The sequence below is a fragment of the Solanum dulcamara genome, chromosome 11, assembly GCF_947179165.1.
Source record: "Solanum dulcamara chromosome 11, daSolDulc1.2, whole genome shotgun sequence".
In the NCBI taxonomy this organism is placed as follows: domain Eukaryota; kingdom Viridiplantae; phylum Streptophyta; class Magnoliopsida; order Solanales; family Solanaceae; genus Solanum; species Solanum dulcamara.
In genome coordinates, this window is record NC_077247.1 from 43,471,279 (window position 1) to 43,487,791 (window position 16,513).

The 16,513-nt window shown below is 36.0% G+C and overlaps 2 protein-coding genes and 1 non-coding gene across 4 annotated transcripts; 1 reads left to right on the forward strand and 2 right to left on the reverse strand.

Annotated features, from left to right (window-relative positions):
* Positions 1-208: 208 nt before the first annotated feature.
* LOC129873623 (subtilisin-like protease SBT2.2) lies at positions 209-7,538 on the forward strand. Of its 2 annotated transcripts, none has more exons than XM_055948751.1 (10): positions 209-779; positions 1,293-1,446; positions 1,606-2,003; positions 2,999-3,094; positions 3,833-3,905; positions 4,175-4,457; positions 5,165-5,484; positions 5,796-6,066; positions 6,193-6,474; positions 6,979-7,538. In XM_055948751.1, exons 1-10 carry the CDS (start codon positions 514-516, stop codon positions 7,398-7,400), a joined length of 2,565 nt encoding a protein of 854 aa, XP_055804726.1. In that variant the 5' UTR covers positions 209-513; the 3' UTR covers positions 7,401-7,538. The 2 variants fall into 2 exon arrangements, with proteins under 2 accessions (XP_055804726.1, XP_055804727.1); XM_055948752.1 differs by having other exon boundaries at positions 692-779; positions 1,278-1,446.
* A 132-nt stretch (positions 7,539-7,670) lies between these two features.
* Positions 7,671-7,774, reverse strand: LOC129875357 (U6 spliceosomal RNA). The gene has a single exon (XR_008763155.1). It is a non-coding gene; the product is annotated as a U6 spliceosomal RNA (small nuclear RNA).
* Positions 7,775-8,127: 353 nt separating this feature from the next.
* On the reverse strand, positions 8,128-16,239 carry LOC129874115 (gamma-soluble NSF attachment protein). The gene is made up of 9 exons (XM_055949344.1): positions 16,087-16,239; positions 15,292-15,359; positions 15,111-15,195; positions 14,859-15,017; positions 13,479-13,616; positions 12,874-12,952; positions 11,651-11,730; positions 9,133-9,262; positions 8,128-8,478 (listed from the first exon to the last, which is right to left on the reverse strand). The coding sequence occupies exons 1-9, from the start codon at positions 16,128-16,130 to the stop codon at positions 8,374-8,376; spliced, it is 888 nt and encodes a 295-aa protein (XP_055805319.1). The 5' UTR covers positions 16,131-16,239; the 3' UTR covers positions 8,128-8,373.
* Positions 16,240-16,513: the final 274 nt, after the last annotated feature.

Below are 16,513 nucleotides of genomic sequence, written 5' to 3' on the forward strand. Positions count from 1 at the left end.
TCTGATTCACACAACTATGGATAAAAATGCCCGTTAAAGAAAGAAGACAATATGCATTAAATCAGACACCACAAAAGAACAAAAGCAAAACGAGAAAACATTTCAATTTTTGTTTCATCAATATTGCTAGTAATATAAGAACAAAAAAAGCAAAAAGATAAAATAAAAATTCGATTTACTGTATTATTTTTATTTATAAATATGAATAAACAAAACGTTCACATGCACAGCATCCAAGAAAGCTTCACAGATTCTCCTCTGCTTATTATTAAATGCAGCTGTCTTCATTCTTCTTCCAATTCTTGGTGGTGGCAATAACCAGAGGGTTCCCATTAATGTAAAGCACAAATAAAGTTTCTATCAGTGCCCACATACTGCAAAGCATCCTTTGTGAACTTCACTTCTAGTGGTACTTGAAAAAAGCAAGTCTTTAAGCTTGGGAATTGCCGATGGAGCAAATGGGTAGTTTTTTTTTTGGTGAAAAAAGAGTAGCTCTGTTGTGATTTTGCTAAAATGGGAGCTTATAGGACCTGGGTTGAGCACAAAATAGAAAAAGATTTCACCTTTAAGTTGTTGTTTGTAGTGCTATTTTTGGGGGTATTTGCCGCTTGTGGGTTGTGTCTGGAGGATGCAGATTCAGATGCTGTTGTGTATATTGTTACTCTGAAACAAGCTCCTGTTTCTCATTTATATGGTGAGGAGTTTAGAGTGAAGGGTCACCATCACCACCACTCCAAGAATCATGATTCAGGAAATGTTAGTAGACTGGATAAACCAAGGTATTGTTTGTTAACTATTTAATTCCATGCTTCTTGAAAAGAGCTATACCTTTCTTGCTAGTTTGTTTTGTTCAATGAATGATGGAAGGTTTTAGCTGTGATTTGGGAAACTATAAATGCAAGTCTTTTACTGGCTTGAAATTAGTTTTTATAATGCCCAAAGTGTCTGAAGTTCTCGATTGTGCATGCTAAAAGAGGGAATTCTTGTAACTGATGAGTTACACTGTGCAATGAATTATTAGGTTAAGAGTTTCAGATAGCTAAATTGTTTGAGCTGTCCAGTTGTAACATAGAAGTTTTTATCGTTAAAATTGTTTGAGCTGTTCAGTTGTAATTGAGAAGTTTTAATCTTACTCAATTATCACATTATGGTCTTGTCCTTAACTGACATTTTTGTATTTCTTGCATTAATGGACTAGTGTGTTTGCTCGTCGTCTGTGTTCTTATTTTATATCTCTGTGAAAGTGAGAAGCTTTACATTTTCATATCATTGATCAGCTTTATTTGAATCAGCCATATTTCACACAAACACGCCCACAATGCTTCCTCCACATCAAGGATGCATGATTCTTTATTGAGGAACGTATTGAGAGGAGAAAAGTATTTGAAACTTTACAGCTACCACTACTTGATCAATGGATTTGCTGTGCTTGTTACTCCCCAGCAGGTATATTATCAGTGAGTGGTATTGAAATCTTGTTTCACTAACAGCTGTCATTGCCTTTTTTGTTGCTAAGTTTTCATGACACTCTAGATAGTTAAGCAATTATGTGGTTTCGTGTTTTTTGATCCTTATATCAACTCATGCATATGTTTATATTTCAAGGCTTTCAAGCTTGCAAATAGGAGAGAAGTGTCAAATGTGGCGTTGGATTTCTCGGTCAGAACTGCAACTACACATACACCACAGTTCCTAGGTCTTCCTCTCGGGGCATGGGCTCAAGAGGGTGGATATGAAACTGCTGGGGAAGGCATTGTGATTGGTTTCATTGACACTGGAATTGATCCAATGCACCCTAGCTTCTCTGATAATACACCTGAGAGGCATTATCCTGTTCCCCAGCATTTTTCAGGTATTTGTGAGGTCACTCGAGATTTCCCATCTGGATCCTGCAACAGGAAGCTTGTTGGCGCCCGCCATTTTGCAGCCTCTGCTATAACCAGGGGGATATTTAACACAACTCAGGACTATGCTTCTCCTTTTGATGGTGACGGCCATGGGACGTAAGTCTGATCTTCCTTATGGACCATTTCTCTGTAGCTTTTTGTCCTTGAGCATTCTTTACAGAGCACACCAATTTCTAGAGAACTAAGTCCTTTCAATTAGTGCCAACAAAGTGGCTGGGGTCTAGCCAGTATTTCATTCCAATCTCGATTTTTGTTGAAATTGGTCTCGAAGAAGCAATTACCCTTGGTTGACATGCTTATTTTATATTCTATGTGCCTGGTTCAAATTTATTTGCTTGCTTAGACAAATATTCCTCTGATCTCTTTTAAAAGTTGAAGTTCTTTCAATAGAAGTAAAGTCTTTCTCCACTGGGTTGACTTGAGCCCAAGTAACCATTTGGAATTCGGGATAACCAAATATATTCATTCTTCAATAAATGACAGGTACACGAAACCTTCTAAGCCTACCACAAATATCATATTTTTTCTAAAAATTCATTCATGATTCCTGTTCTGAGATATCAAATGATCCATTTTTGTTTCTCATTATAGAACTCTTTCACGTAACCTACAAAACATGCAATATCATAAATTCAAAATCTGGTACAGAGTAGGATAACCTACCAAACATGCAGTATAGACTGATTTGGGAAAGAAGCAAAAGTAAGTATCAGTTTTGACTATCCACTTGCTGGAGTTGATTGATTTGAATTTGCTAATAGACCATCTTTCCCTCCTATAGCTGAAAATACTCTTTTATTTTATGGGAGTTGCTTTATTTTGACTTTGGTGATATTAAAGTACTTCCGTTGGACTACAATTAGTATGCTTACAGCCATGGACGTACCCTTGATGATCCCAAAGAGTTAAACCCACACAACATATAGACAAACACACACACGGAAGAAAAGCAACGGATGATGGTTCAGACCTTCTTTATATAATTGGCATGCTTTCTCCAAATAGATAGTTGCTTATATTCGTTGAATTTTTGAGTTTACCGAAAGTAATATCTACTACCAAGTGGCTTGAATATTTTTAACCACGTGCAGGCATACAGCTTCAGTTGCAGCAGGGAACCATGGGATCCCTGTTGTTGTAGCTGGACATCACTTTGGAGATGCTAGTGGAATGGCTCCTCGTGCACAGTAAGAGCCCTCAAAAGTTGAACCTTTTTCCTTTTTGATTTACGAGAATAACTATGGTGATTGTGATGCTGAACACGTAATTGTAGTCTGTTATTTGGAAACAATCTCTCTACTTCTCAAGGTAGGGGTAAGGTATGCGTACACTGGACCCTCCCAAGACGTCACTTGTGGGATCACACTGGTCACCAAGTATGTTGTTGTTTTTGTTTATTTGGAAGAGATCCTGAAAAAGATACCGATGAGGTTGCCTGTGCTTTGTAGTGATGTCTATGCCTACACTAGATTACAATCAATTTACATGCTTATTCTCTCTTCCGCTCATCTTCAATAACCTCTCTCTCTTTGTGATGTTTGTTAATGGTCTGTCTGGGCATGTATTCTTTTGAAATATGTGATGCAGTGACTGCTAAAGCAACACTTCTTTACAGCTATAGCTCCTGATTATAAGTTTAGCCTAAGTACCTTTTTTGTACAAATATAACTGAAATTAAAGTGTCTTTAACAGTTTAGAACACTTCAAATGGCTTTTGAGCCTGTTATTACTAGACTGCAGAAATTCGACTTTACTGATCTTTCTTCCTGTTGTTTATGAATTACTGAAGAAATTATTCTAAAAATATGGATGCTTATTTCCAATGGGAGTTAGATCCTGGAGAAGTTAGCAACTGCTTGAGTTGTGAGCCCTTTGCGAAACTGACAAACCAGACTGAGATACTGATCACGGGTTGATGTTTGCAGCATTGCAGTTTACAAGGCATTATACAAGAGCTTTGGTGGTTTTGCTGCAGATGTTGTTGCTGCCATAGACCAGGTATCTTTTCATTTTTAATTATAGAGTAGAGAAGAAAGGGTACAAAAAAAAGAGGAGTGTATCTGTGTTGTTTGGACTATATAGAAACGAGAGAAGAAAGTAAAAGAAGTGCTGATGGTGTTGTTGCCCTGCATTGCTTGTACTATGATCTTTCTGATTGTATTCTCTTCTTCATCATCGTAGTAAGCATGAAGTGCATCTTCGTAAAGCAAAAACGAGAAAGATCTTGATTCCTCAACATTTTGATACGTAACTGTTTTAATTTATAGGCAGCTCAGGATGGTGTGGACATTATCAATTTATCAATCACCCCAAACAGGCGTCCTCCTGGTGTTGCGACTTTCTTTAATCCTATAGACATGGCCTTGCTATCAGCAGTTAAGGCTGGCATCTTTGTAGTACAAGCAGCAGGCAATACTGGACCTTCACCTAAAAGTGTTTCATCCTTCAGTCCATGGATCTTCACTGTTGGTGCTTCAACGCATGACAGGGTTTATAGTAACTCTATAGTGCTGGGAAACAATATCACAATATCTGGAGTTGGACTTGCACGTAAGTCTATCTTGTAGATTGATTTAGTAATTATTCTTTAGAATGTATAGTAAAAAAAAAGCTCCAGAAGTTTGTCTTCATTAAAAATCACTGGAGAATGAAAGATTACTTTGTGGGATTGTTGTTGTGTTTGACCAAGCTGTAAGAACATGGAGATGTTAAAGAATGTGTACAGATAGCCTATATATTTTGCCATTAAGGGACATTTTTCTTGTCAATTTTGAACGAAATTTGTTGTACTATCTCAAGTAGTCAAAAATGTACTCCAGGTTATGTTATATTCTGGAGAAGATTAATGAAACTACAAAGATAATTTGATATAAAAAAAATCATGTTTTTTCTTGGTCTATACAAGTTACCAAGCATGAGTCTTTCTTGTTCTCTCTTCTCTGACACATCCATCATCAACATATAATAATCACGAACTCGGAAAACTTACCATTTGCATGTTTCCAAGACATTTTTGCTTGTAGAGGCTGTTTTTCTTTCTTAGGCACAAATTTGTTAGTTTGTTCTGGATACAACAATGAAATGAGGTACCATCCTTCTTTGGACGCAAAAGAAGTTGTTTGATTTTTGCTTGCACACCACTTCAGCAATTACTACAATTCACTGGGGCTAGCACGTTGCCCATTAAAGTTCTTTAAAACTTTTAAAGAAGTTCCTGTCACATGGTTGGCTTCAAAAGTTTTTGTATTTTGCTGCAGCTGGAACAGATAGCATGTACACTCTAGTTATGGCAAGTCATGCTTTGAATGACACAGCTGCTAATGATATGTATGTGGGAGAATGCCAAGATGCTAGTAGTTTCAATCAGACTCTTGTTCAAGGGAATCTATTAGTTTGCAGCTACTCTGTCCGCTTCGTGCTTGGACTTTCCACTATCAAACAGGCCCTGGAAACTGCGAAGAACCTTAGTGCAGCTGGTGTTGTGTTCTGCATGGATCCCTTTGTCATCGGTTTTCAAATCAATCCGACTCCAATGAGATTGCCTGGCATCATAATTCCATCTGCAAATGATTCTAAGGTATGCCGAGAAATATGCTACTCCCTCCATGTGATTCATATAACGGTGTTTGATTGAACACGAAGTTTAAGAAAGAAATAAAGACTTTTGCCTCAGAGAGAAAGCATTCTTGGAAATTCTAGGCAGGTCAGATGGGTCTGGTTCCATTTTGCCACCCCTAGTTAAAACTTCAAACTTCATTGAAGTTGATAAAATTCTTAAAGAAATATGTACATTTTCATCAGCCTGCCTCAAGTTCTTTCAAAGGTTTGTTTCCATGCACTCAAATGTTTATTTGCAATATGCATTCACTGATTCAAGTAATTTGGCAGATCTTACTTCAGTACTACAATTCTTCACTGGACCAAGATGAAGTCACTAAGAAAATTACAAGGTTTGGGGCAGTTGCATGCATTTCAGGGGGTCTTAAAGCAAATTTCAGCTTATCTGCTCCGAATGTGATGTTTTATTCTGCTCGGGGACCAGATCCAGAAGATAGTTTTCTTGATGATGCAGACATACTGAAACCGAACCTAGTTGCCCCAGGAAATCTCATATGGGCCGCTTGGAGTTCTGGTGGCATGGACTCGGTTGAGTTTGAAGGTAGTTTAACTAAAGAAACCTTTTAGGTTTTGTAAAGCTACTTATCAAAAGAGGAAAAAGGGTTTACTTGTACATCAATGAAAATAACATTATATATTTGCTTACCTATGTTACTCCAATATTTAGGTGAAAATTTTGCAATGATGTCTGGAACCAGCATGGCTGCCCCTCATGTTGCTGGTCTGGCAGCACTGATTAAGCAGAAATTTCCTAATCTTAGTACTGCTGCTATTGGATCTGCACTTTCTACCACTGCTTCTCTATCTGACAAGTATGGTGGTCCCATATTGGCCCAGCGTTCATATGCTAATCCAGATTCAAACCAGTCTCCTGCAACACCTTTTGACATGGGAAGTGGATTTGTGAATGCTACTGCTGCACTGGATCCAGGCCTTATTTTTGATACAGGTAAGCTACTCTTCTTTGCTGCTATGTATCTTTCTGTCGAAGTTGAGGCGACTGTTGGTTATAATATTAACTAGTTATCAGATGCTATTAAAATGTGAATGACAGATGCTGTGATATATCACCACTTATGATTGTACTTGGGGTAGTGTTAGATAAATTAGTACATCTTAAACTGGTTTAAGCACGATGTTGTGGAAGTCTACAACTTGGTTTCTTGAAAGGTCTATGTTTTGTGGACCATTCTAGATAAAGCTCACTGCAAACCGCTCAAACTTCGTGGAGAAAATAAATGCTACTCAGTCTGTAGTCAATTATTTTAAGCTTCTTACATGTAATTTATGTAAGATAATAATAAGTTGATACATATATGGCAGTTACTCCCACACAAGTTTGAGCAATCACTGGTACTTTTTGGGCAAGGGGAGGGTTTGAATTGGTAGTTCTTGTTGTATCACTTCATTTTCTGCCAGTCTCTGATATGGCATTTGAAAATTTTCATTGTAGGCTATAGTGACTACATGTCATTCCTCTGTGGCATAAATGGTTCGGCACCTATGGTTCTGAATTACACTGGTGAGAGCTGTGGAGCATCTACAATGAATGGAACTGATCTGAACTTGCCTTCAATCACGATATCTAAACTGAATCAATCCAGAACAGTTCAAAGAACATTGATAAATATTGCTGCCAATGAAACATATGTTGTTGGTTGGAGTGCGCCTTATGGTGTTTCTATAAAGGTCACACCAGCACGATTTTTTATTGCGTGTGGGCAGCAGCAGGTCTTGAATGTTGTCTTTAACGCTACTATGAACAATTCTTCACCAAGCTTTGGAAGAATTGGACTATTTGGAAACCAGGGTCATGTTATAAACATTCCTTTGTCAGTCATAGTAAAAGTTTCATACAGCACAACTAATAGCTGATTCAGCTGATAACATCTATTTATTTTTTGGTAATATTGTTGAGTGTCCAATTTTTTGATTTGCTAGGCTCTGTAAATGTGTTTGAAATGTAGATAACTTATTCGTTGATGATAAATAAGCATGATATGATTTTGTTCAGGAGCTTTTTTTTTTGTCGGGTGCCCGGAGGTCGTATTGAAGCCTCGACTAGCGGCAGGAACTTATTATTGTAGTTCTTAAATTTGAGGAAAAATAAATTATGTTTCAATACTCTGTGGCTGGATAATTTTTTTACACTTGTTCATTTAAGTATTTGTGTGTATCATCCGTGTACAAGGGTCATGCTAATCGTCCCAGTATCAGTCCAATTTTTTCGGATTTATGGTTGAACATTAGATTAATGAATCAATACTTGGTGGTTTATCAGCTGCTACAGCCTACACACACACGAAAAATTTCTGATTGTTCTGCGTATACCAAGGCCATCAAATAAAGTATCTTTATTTGCTAAGTTTTGGTATGATAGGTCAAGCAATTATGTACTATTTTTGTTCCTTTACAAGTATCAACTTAGAGACTTGTTATAGACAAAACAAGCATGCACTTTCCAGTAGTAGATGGACAAACACACATTACGCCATCTTTATGCTCAATGCTGGAGGAACGATAGGAGCAGAGGAATCTCCAGAAATAGGTTCTTTTAATTCACATAAACACGGTACAGAACCACACTGCAAAGATTGCCCAATAATCCAAACAATACCAAATAGCTTCTATAAAAAATGAAACTACATCCATGAACAAAAGCTTCCAATCTGCAAAGCAATCCACCAAGGGAGGGTTTGTAACATTCTTCTGTACAGGGTTTTCCTCAAGACATTTTCTCATGATATAGTTAACAAATCTAGCAGGATAGTAAAAGCAAGATTAGATGTTCCAGAACATAAACTCTGCACACATGAAGCTTAGACTCATTCCATCAACTAGTGATAGTTTAGGTCAGATCATCCTCATCCAAAGGTTCTTCATTGTCTTTCATGGTTTCATTCTTGAGCGCACTAACATCCCCTGTAGGCAGTTTCCTTGCAATCTTGATGATCTGGATTTATTGCAATTATGTTAATATAGCAAGGGGAAACAAGAAGGCAGATAGACATCACACAAATGATGCTTCTTGCTTACACGTCTTAATTTCCTTACACTATCGTCCAAATGAAAATTAAATATTCATGCTCAGTGTGAAGTATTAAGCATTGAAAATGAAACCGCTATGCAGACCAAACAAGAAAAAAAAATTGGAACAAAATTAAGTTGAGATGAATGACTCTTTGATTTATGGGAGGCAGTTCTAAAGCTCGCAGGGAAAATATTATATCGAGTAAACAAGCTTAGGAGCACAAATTTAAAAGGAATATACAAGTTCTTATGTGTAGGGACAATTGATTTAGCTGAATAGATGCTCTGAAAATCTTATAGGTAGAAAACAACGATAAGGAATCTCTAGTCTAGTTTAAATAGAAGCCTGGTGATCATCTTTACCTAAAAGCTGAGAACTAACCTATAACTGCCCACCTATTGTAATTAGAGAAAAAGCTACAAGCATAAGTGCAAAGCCAGCCAAATATTGCAATTTTATACATTTGCAACTCAATATTGTCAAAAAGAGCTGCTCTCAGTGATGCAAAATTAGTAAGTGTACAACAGTTATTAGCACTCATCATCTTGACTCAAACTCTGATACTGCAAGACTAACCGTGTGATCAAGATTTGATACAGTGCTTGATTGTGACACACGTTTAATGTCCTCAACATCGCCTTCAGCATATGCAGAAAGAAGTTTACCAGCACAGCGACCTTGATCGCTATTCAGGAAAACTTCAACCCTACAAAGAAGAGCCACCACCCGTGTTTTTAGTAGAATCACTTAACCTGATAAACTCATGAGTAAACTAAAAATATGAGAGATTATCAATTCCAGAAGCAAATATGATCTTGAAATATAGAATTGTCCATATAGATTCATCAGTCTGAGAAAGATAATACGAAAAGCTGAATGGGTAGGGGGTGCACAGATACCTAACGGATAAAATAAAATTAAGAGGATATTTTAGACCAAAATAGAAGGATATTAGACAAAGGCAAGTTTCTGGAGTTCCAATTCTTTTTCTCAGCAATCATTGTCTTAGTAGATATTCAAACAACTAATTCTTCCCACTTATGTGTGACTCACATACTAATTGTGTGAATTTCTGAAGCCTTACAGCAAGAATAAGAGGAGAGAATTTGTACAATTAGCTTAAAGGGCATAAATCTACTGCTCTATAATAAAGGGTTTGAAGTTTGAACCAGGGAACAAAAATTTGCAGCAAGCACATTTATTCAGATACTGAAAGAAACTCTACATTAACTAGGAGTAAACTAACCTCTTGGTACTAACCCATAAGTCCTTTTCAATAAAACTTGTGCTATGACACAGCAAAATATCACTTACCTTAACCATGCATGTGGAAGATGGGGGGATGATTTTAAAGAATGAATGAATGTGAAGTCCAATAAGAGAAATACAAGCTAAAGAGTATCTAAGAAGACGGACTCTGAGATTCTAGGGAAATGATGAGCCACTGTAATTTCTTTCTTCTTTTTTGCACTTTGCTTCATCTGTTTGGTAAGGCTATATATAGCCATAGTGTAAGGAACAATTTTGTTTCTTGGCCATCAAGAACTAAGTTGATTGGCCAATTTAAAGGTAGGCCATAGGGGGTAGGGTCCACACATGGATATACATTCCATTTTACAATACTCCCCATTGAATGTCCATGTAAAAGAAAGGTCTAAGTGAAAGAACAAGTATTTAATACGCACTACTTGATGCCTCATTAAAAATTTTACCAAGAAAAACCCAGTAGGAAAAAGTCTTGGTTAAGGGAAAAAGAGTAATACTCTCACTCCCCCTGATGAAGACCATGATCCAAGCAGTGGAGCCTTCGCATTCCAATCTTGTGTACCATCTTCTCAAGATTTGAAGTTGGTAAAGATTTGGTGAATAAGTCTGTTGGATTATCACTTGAACGGATTTGCTGTACATCAATATCACCATTCTTTTGGAGATCATGTGTACAGAATAATTTTGATTAAATGTGCTTCGTTCTATCTCCTTTTATGAAGCCTCCTTTTAATTGACCAATCAACTTAGTTCTTGATGGCTATGAAACAAAATTGTTCCTTACACTTTGGCTATATATAGCCTTACCAACCGGATGAATCAGGCAAAAAAAGAAGAAATAAATAACATACAGTGCTCTCCCTTCTCTCTTTCTGGTTGTTAATTAAAGTTTTCTATTTTTATTCATTTTATAACACGTTATCAGCACGAGACTCCGTCATCTCGAACTATTTTAAACAGGTAAAACGGGTAAGAATTTTATTTTCCTAAAAAGTCTAATATTTCTAAACTTGAATTTGTTGCCCTGGATATATCGGGCAAAGGCTACTCATCATGAGCACTAGATGCTGCAATCCACTTGGATTAGATGGGTCTGATAGACACCATCAAAGTAATATTATATTCCAGAGATGCCTAGTTATTGGCTAATCTCTTTCCAAAAAAATTCACCAAGTCTGGAAAACCTAGGTGATTGCAGTATAGGTTCTGGCACTCTTATACTTCATGATAAGGAAATGGATTCAAGTAACCAGGCTAAACAAGGTTAAAGAAGTTTCTCGTCAAAGAGCAGTGGAGGAAATGCATTGAGATGGTAAAAACATGAATCACATCATTGTACACTTCATCCTTGGATCACTTTGTTAGAAAAGTCAAAGAACGCTTTGGAACTGCCTATTCTTTGGGTTTTCTCCATACAATACATTTTTCTTTCGATAGGGTAAAATGATTTTACCATATAAGACATATTCCTTAAACCCCAAGCACCATAAAGAAAGATGTGCAAATAAAAAGGGGGATGCTAAACAGTGAACTTTACAAGATAAAGATTGTATTTGCACTAGAAACTGTAATAGATTTAGCGGGACTGACAACACATCCGAGAACTGGTTTAAAATGCATATGTATTGAGAAAAGGTAGACATTTAGGTGTAGTAAAACTGAAAATAAACTAAACCAAATTTCATGCATAAAGTTTCTGAAATGGACTCCATTTGCTCTCGACTTCCAATTTTGGTGATGAAAAAGTAAAACACAACATTACACAAAGAATTAAACAGAAATTCTTGTAGCTTAGTTGCTTAAAGCCATGAATACATAAGAAACTTACTGACAACAATCATTGTAGCACTTCTCCGCTTGCTTAAAGTCGTGGGCGTATAGGTACACAATGATTGCACTTAGATAAGCCTGCAAGGAATTGATTACTTTAGCAATTACTGAAGGTTGAAACCTTCATTTAGCGGCAAGGACTTTCAAGCATTTTAACACTATATTTATCTTTACTGATAAAATTATTTTAACACTATATTAAAAATTTACGCCACATTAATCTCGAAGAGACGAGTCATGAATGATGACCCAGATATGAGATCAACAGATTGTTACACAAAACTGGGAAGATCCCTTCTGACACAGCATTCATTGCATGTGTTTTACCAAGGACTAGCTATTCTCTAGGAAAAACAAAACCTAGAAAAAACAAAGAAAGAATACAAACAGGACGGATACAATAGGGCCCATATGAACTGAAAACATAATCAAATCCTCCTGAGTTATCTTTCTCCTTAGTAGCATGAAGAATTGAATGAAATGATAAGATCAACGTGCCAATGCCAAGAAGACAAAGTGAGAAGTATTCAGCAAAAGGAGGAGACAAAGAAAAAGAAAGAGGCTAAAAGGATAGGACAAAAAGCATACACAGAAATCTTGGCAATATATATGTTGACATAAGTTCAATTTTTTTTTTATTATATCCATTATTAAACCAAACCAAAAGACCAAAATTTCCTAAATTCTAAACTAAAACCAATCCAGAAACTGAACAGAGAGGAATGCTATCAGCATTTTTGTTAAAACAAAATAATGTACACCACTACAGATCACTCATTAATAATGTCTAAGAAAAGAAAATTCAAATATAAGCAGTAGATGTGAAGTTTAGGCATAAAAGAGACACAAGAGTAGAAGAACTACAAGAGAGGCCACGTCACTCTGGCTTTCATTGGCTCCACATGTAATGCATGGACAAAAAGATGGTTAGAGAGAGATCCTGTAATGGTTTGGGAGGAAGCAAAGAACTCCTATTTATTATAGTTCGACCACAATGCAAATAGTTGTAGCTAATGAAGAATTGCAATAGTAAATTTTTGAGAAGAAAATTAATCATTCGTTTAAAGTGTGGAAACCCCAGACTATAATTTCTTAGTGTTATAGGCTCTGGCATAAACAAACATGGATTTTTCTATAAATTATTTTCTTCCAGTAAATAAACAAGATAATGTCAAAGTAAAGTTCAGTAGATGGAAAAATATGATTAAAGGGCTTTCAAACCTTGCACTGGCTATGTGTTGCGCTGCACTTGTCAGCAGCTAATGCCAAACTTATTAGGATAGTTGCAGCATCTTCATACCTGCATGTGGTGAAATTAAAATCATCATCAAAGCGAGAAATGTACTGGGTGAACTGCTTCACTTAATAACTTAAGACTACTAGAAATGAGACTTCTATTTATTTACTTAAGGTTTGCAATACATCTCTCATGTGTGTGTCTAATACTCATTAATCTACCAAATACATGAAAATATTTTTGATATCATGTTGTATCTAAGGCTCAAAACCAGGACCTCTAGTAGATATATTATAGAATGGTGCAGACCACTCCATATAAAAGTTCAAACATTTGAAGATGTGACACTTCTATTTAATCGTTTTAGGTCTACAACCGGGAGACTGAAAACTTAACAAAATTCCTACATATAAAGAGTTAGAACCACTCAACTTGGTTGTGACCTTTTAAGCTCGGTAAGTTGTGACTTTTTTCATCAGAAGGAAACAAAGAAACAGAAAAAGAAAGATATTGAAATATACTAAATTAATACATTTCGATACACCTTCTAACTTTTAAAAGTAACATCTGCATCGAGCGTAATTCTTACTTTTCAAGCTTCAGATAAACCCTTGCAGCATCACGATATAGATCAAAGGCCATTTGTTCCTTCCCGTCCTCTTCAAGAATGGAACAGGCTTCAGTATACAACTGAACAGCTACATCAGGTGCTCCATCTTCTAAAGCGCTATAACATTAACAACTTGTTAATCAGATACGATACTCTGTTTCAATCTCAAGCGAGAAAGTATCAGACATATAAAAGGAATCTATAGTTAGAAAATTATATTATAGAAAACTGTTAGATCCACCAAAACTATCCCCCTCCCAAACCGAGTTTCCCATTGAACAGGTTTAGTAAGGAAAACATACAGGTGTAGGGCAAGTTAGGCATGGAATTTAGACTTATGTCAAACACAAAGCTGGTAGCCTGGCACTGTAGGATTGTGCCAGTGATTACCCACTTTTTCCATTTTTCTTCCCATTGTATTGACTTTTATTTAATATATGGTTAATTTGATTTTTAATGATAGTTTAGCTTCTATTTAGATTCAATTTTTTATGAGCTCGTTTGACATTACATTTAACTTGCGTTTGGACATGCGATATGGAGTCATGATTTTAAATAGTGTTTGGACGTGCGATTTGGGATCATGATTCCAAATCCAAAATTCTCCAAAAAACATGATTGGGTTTCCAAATCATGATTTCAAAAAAATTTAAATGTCAAAAATTGACCCATAAGTTTATATTTTGTAAAAAAAAGATCCATCATTTTAAATTTTACAAAAAAAGACTCATGCTTCGTATGAAGAGATTGTCCGTACCATGCGAAAAGATTATATTAAAGATAACTAGTTACTACTATTGTTTGTTGACTACTAGATCTTTATAAAATTATTTGTATTTGGAAGTTTGTAATTGCAAACATTTATTTATAAAAAGAACATGGAGATATACAATTTATCAATGTGGTGCCTTAGGATATTCCGATATCTTGTTGAACTATGATTTGCTCATTTGGTAAGATTGTATACGAATTGGTGAAATTTTGATAGTCATCACAACTTTTGGGGTTTTCATGTTTATGAGAAAAAATACAACTTAAGAAATCCAAATTGCATGTTCAAACAACTCTGCATAAACTGTATCGTAAGTAATGACATGGTTTAATGACTAATATGGTATAATAAGATTCAACAAATCTACACCTCGATCCCATACTAGTTAGTGCTTCTATATTAATCCTGTTTATTTTCTGCTCTATTTAGGCCCGTTTTCCAGAACTAAACAAGGGGTTCACTAGAAGTAGGGATTCTCTAAATCTGTAATCAGATAAGACTTAGAAAATCAACTATTTCAATTTATATAGCATATAACACTACCACTGCAATTTTGACAAATGCAGCCAAATAAGTCAGCGACATACCGTGCGCCTTTTCCAAGTGCATCAGACGCAGGTTGGGCCCTCCCACATTCATTGTACAACTCAGAGGCCCTTCTATAAAAGTCAGCAACTTCTTTCCAGTTGCCTAAATCCTTTGCCATGGTAGCAGCAGACTCCATGTGTTTAGCAGCATCCCAAGGTCTGATTTACTAGTCAAGGATCCCAAAAGCCAAAACTGACTCAATCGAAGAACAACAAGAAAGATCCAAAGAAACCAATTGGGGAAAAGGATACGAGGAAAGCATCTCTTGTCCTTTTGAAGCTTTTTCAAATGCTTCTTTTGCTTTCTCATAACTTTTAGCAAGCCTAAATCCATTAGCTGTAACGAAAGAACATAGTTTGTGTCATGTAATTAACATGCTAATAGCGTTCCAATTTATATAACATTTGTTTTATTCACGAATAATGTACATACCTGCCTGCTCATACAAACCAGTAGCACTTTTCCAATCAGTACTCCACCTGGTAAAACTTAGTTTTGTCCTATATAGATAGGGAAACACATAATAATTACATATAACTCAAAAAGCAGAATGGAAAGATGATTAAATAAACAAAGGCTTCTTTTTGTCTTCACATTAAGGAAACAGAAAATTCTTCAAGCATACAAGATATTGGAGATGGCATTTTGCAAAACTGTAACTACAGCTAATCTCTCAGAAGTCAAATCAAGCATATTAATGAAAATTTTAACTTTCAAGTCCCTAATCTAGATATTGATCCAGAAAAGGGAAATGTTAACATTAATAGAGACCACAGATAGTAATCAAGATCCTCCAATGTTTGATCAGAACACTATTTTTACTGGTTGGATATTATCTTAGTTCAATCAAGTGCTTAATTATCAAGCAAGGGGGAACAAAGCAAGCACATTCCATTACCACTTCCATTCAACAATTTCAAAAAATATAGCAAAACATGGCCTTTATAGACCTCTTAAGAAAATTACATGTACATAGATTGTGTATATGTATGTGTAATATACCATCTTCACACCAGCAACTCAAATAAATAGGAACCCTCTTACACAGATTTTATCAAACAACCTTAACATTCTTTATATAACAAAAATTGTATCTTTATATAATAACAATTGTATCTGACAAAAATTGAATCTTGGAAACTATACAGAGAAAATATTTGATAGATAAAGGGTAGTTCATTGAGGTGGGTATGTGGGGGGTTTTGGCGCCGGGGGGGGGGCTCTTACAGTTTATCGGCTTTGCTGATCAACTTTTCAGGATCGGAACCCATGGCTGATGTGCTGTGAGTTCCTTTCTTGCTTCTCCGGTCAATCTGAGAATCCGGTTTTGTTCCGCATTTGCAGGGACCCCTATGAGGAAAATGCAACTTTTGATTAATTGCGTAGTTGTCCCCTCAGTGTTTGGTGTCTTAACCTTTGACCCAAATCAATATGATATTTACGACATACTCCTTTAAGTGTTCAAATTTATACTCTTCATCAACTTATTATGTTGTAATGAGTAATTTATAATTTGCACCCCTCAGTAGTTGTAACAATAAAACGGGGAAAATTTGCAGCTTCTACTTCATCTCACAGCCTCTCTAAAAGAGACAATGATAACTTGATAGAGTAAGTTGTGTGGTAGAGCGTATAAAAATGATGCTAAATAGAG

Bases quoted from the DNA above. Each gene is read 5' to 3' on its own strand.
- LOC129874115 (XM_055949344.1), bottom strand. From the start codon at position 16,130: ATGGGTTCCGATCCTGAAAAGTTGATCAGCAAAGCCGATAAACT. The intron at 15,360-16,086 runs GTAAGAGCCCCC...CTATCTATATAG, and splicing joins ATCAGCAAAGCCGATAAACT to GACAAAACTAAGTTTTACCA. The intron at 15,196-15,291 runs GTATGTACATTA...CTTTCGTTACAG, and splicing joins TGGTTTGTATGAGCAGGCAG to CTAATGGATTTAGGCTTGCT.
- LOC129873623 (XM_055948751.1), top strand. From the start codon at position 514: ATGGGAGCTTATAGGACCTGGGTTGAGCACAAAATAGAAAAAGATTTC. The intron at 3,906-4,174 runs GTATCTTTTCAT...TTTAATTTATAG, and splicing joins TTGTTGCTGCCATAGACCAG to GCAGCTCAGGATGGTGTGGA. The intron at 6,475-6,978 runs GTAAGCTACTCT...TTTTCATTGTAG, and splicing joins AGGCCTTATTTTTGATACAG to GCTATAGTGACTACATGTCA.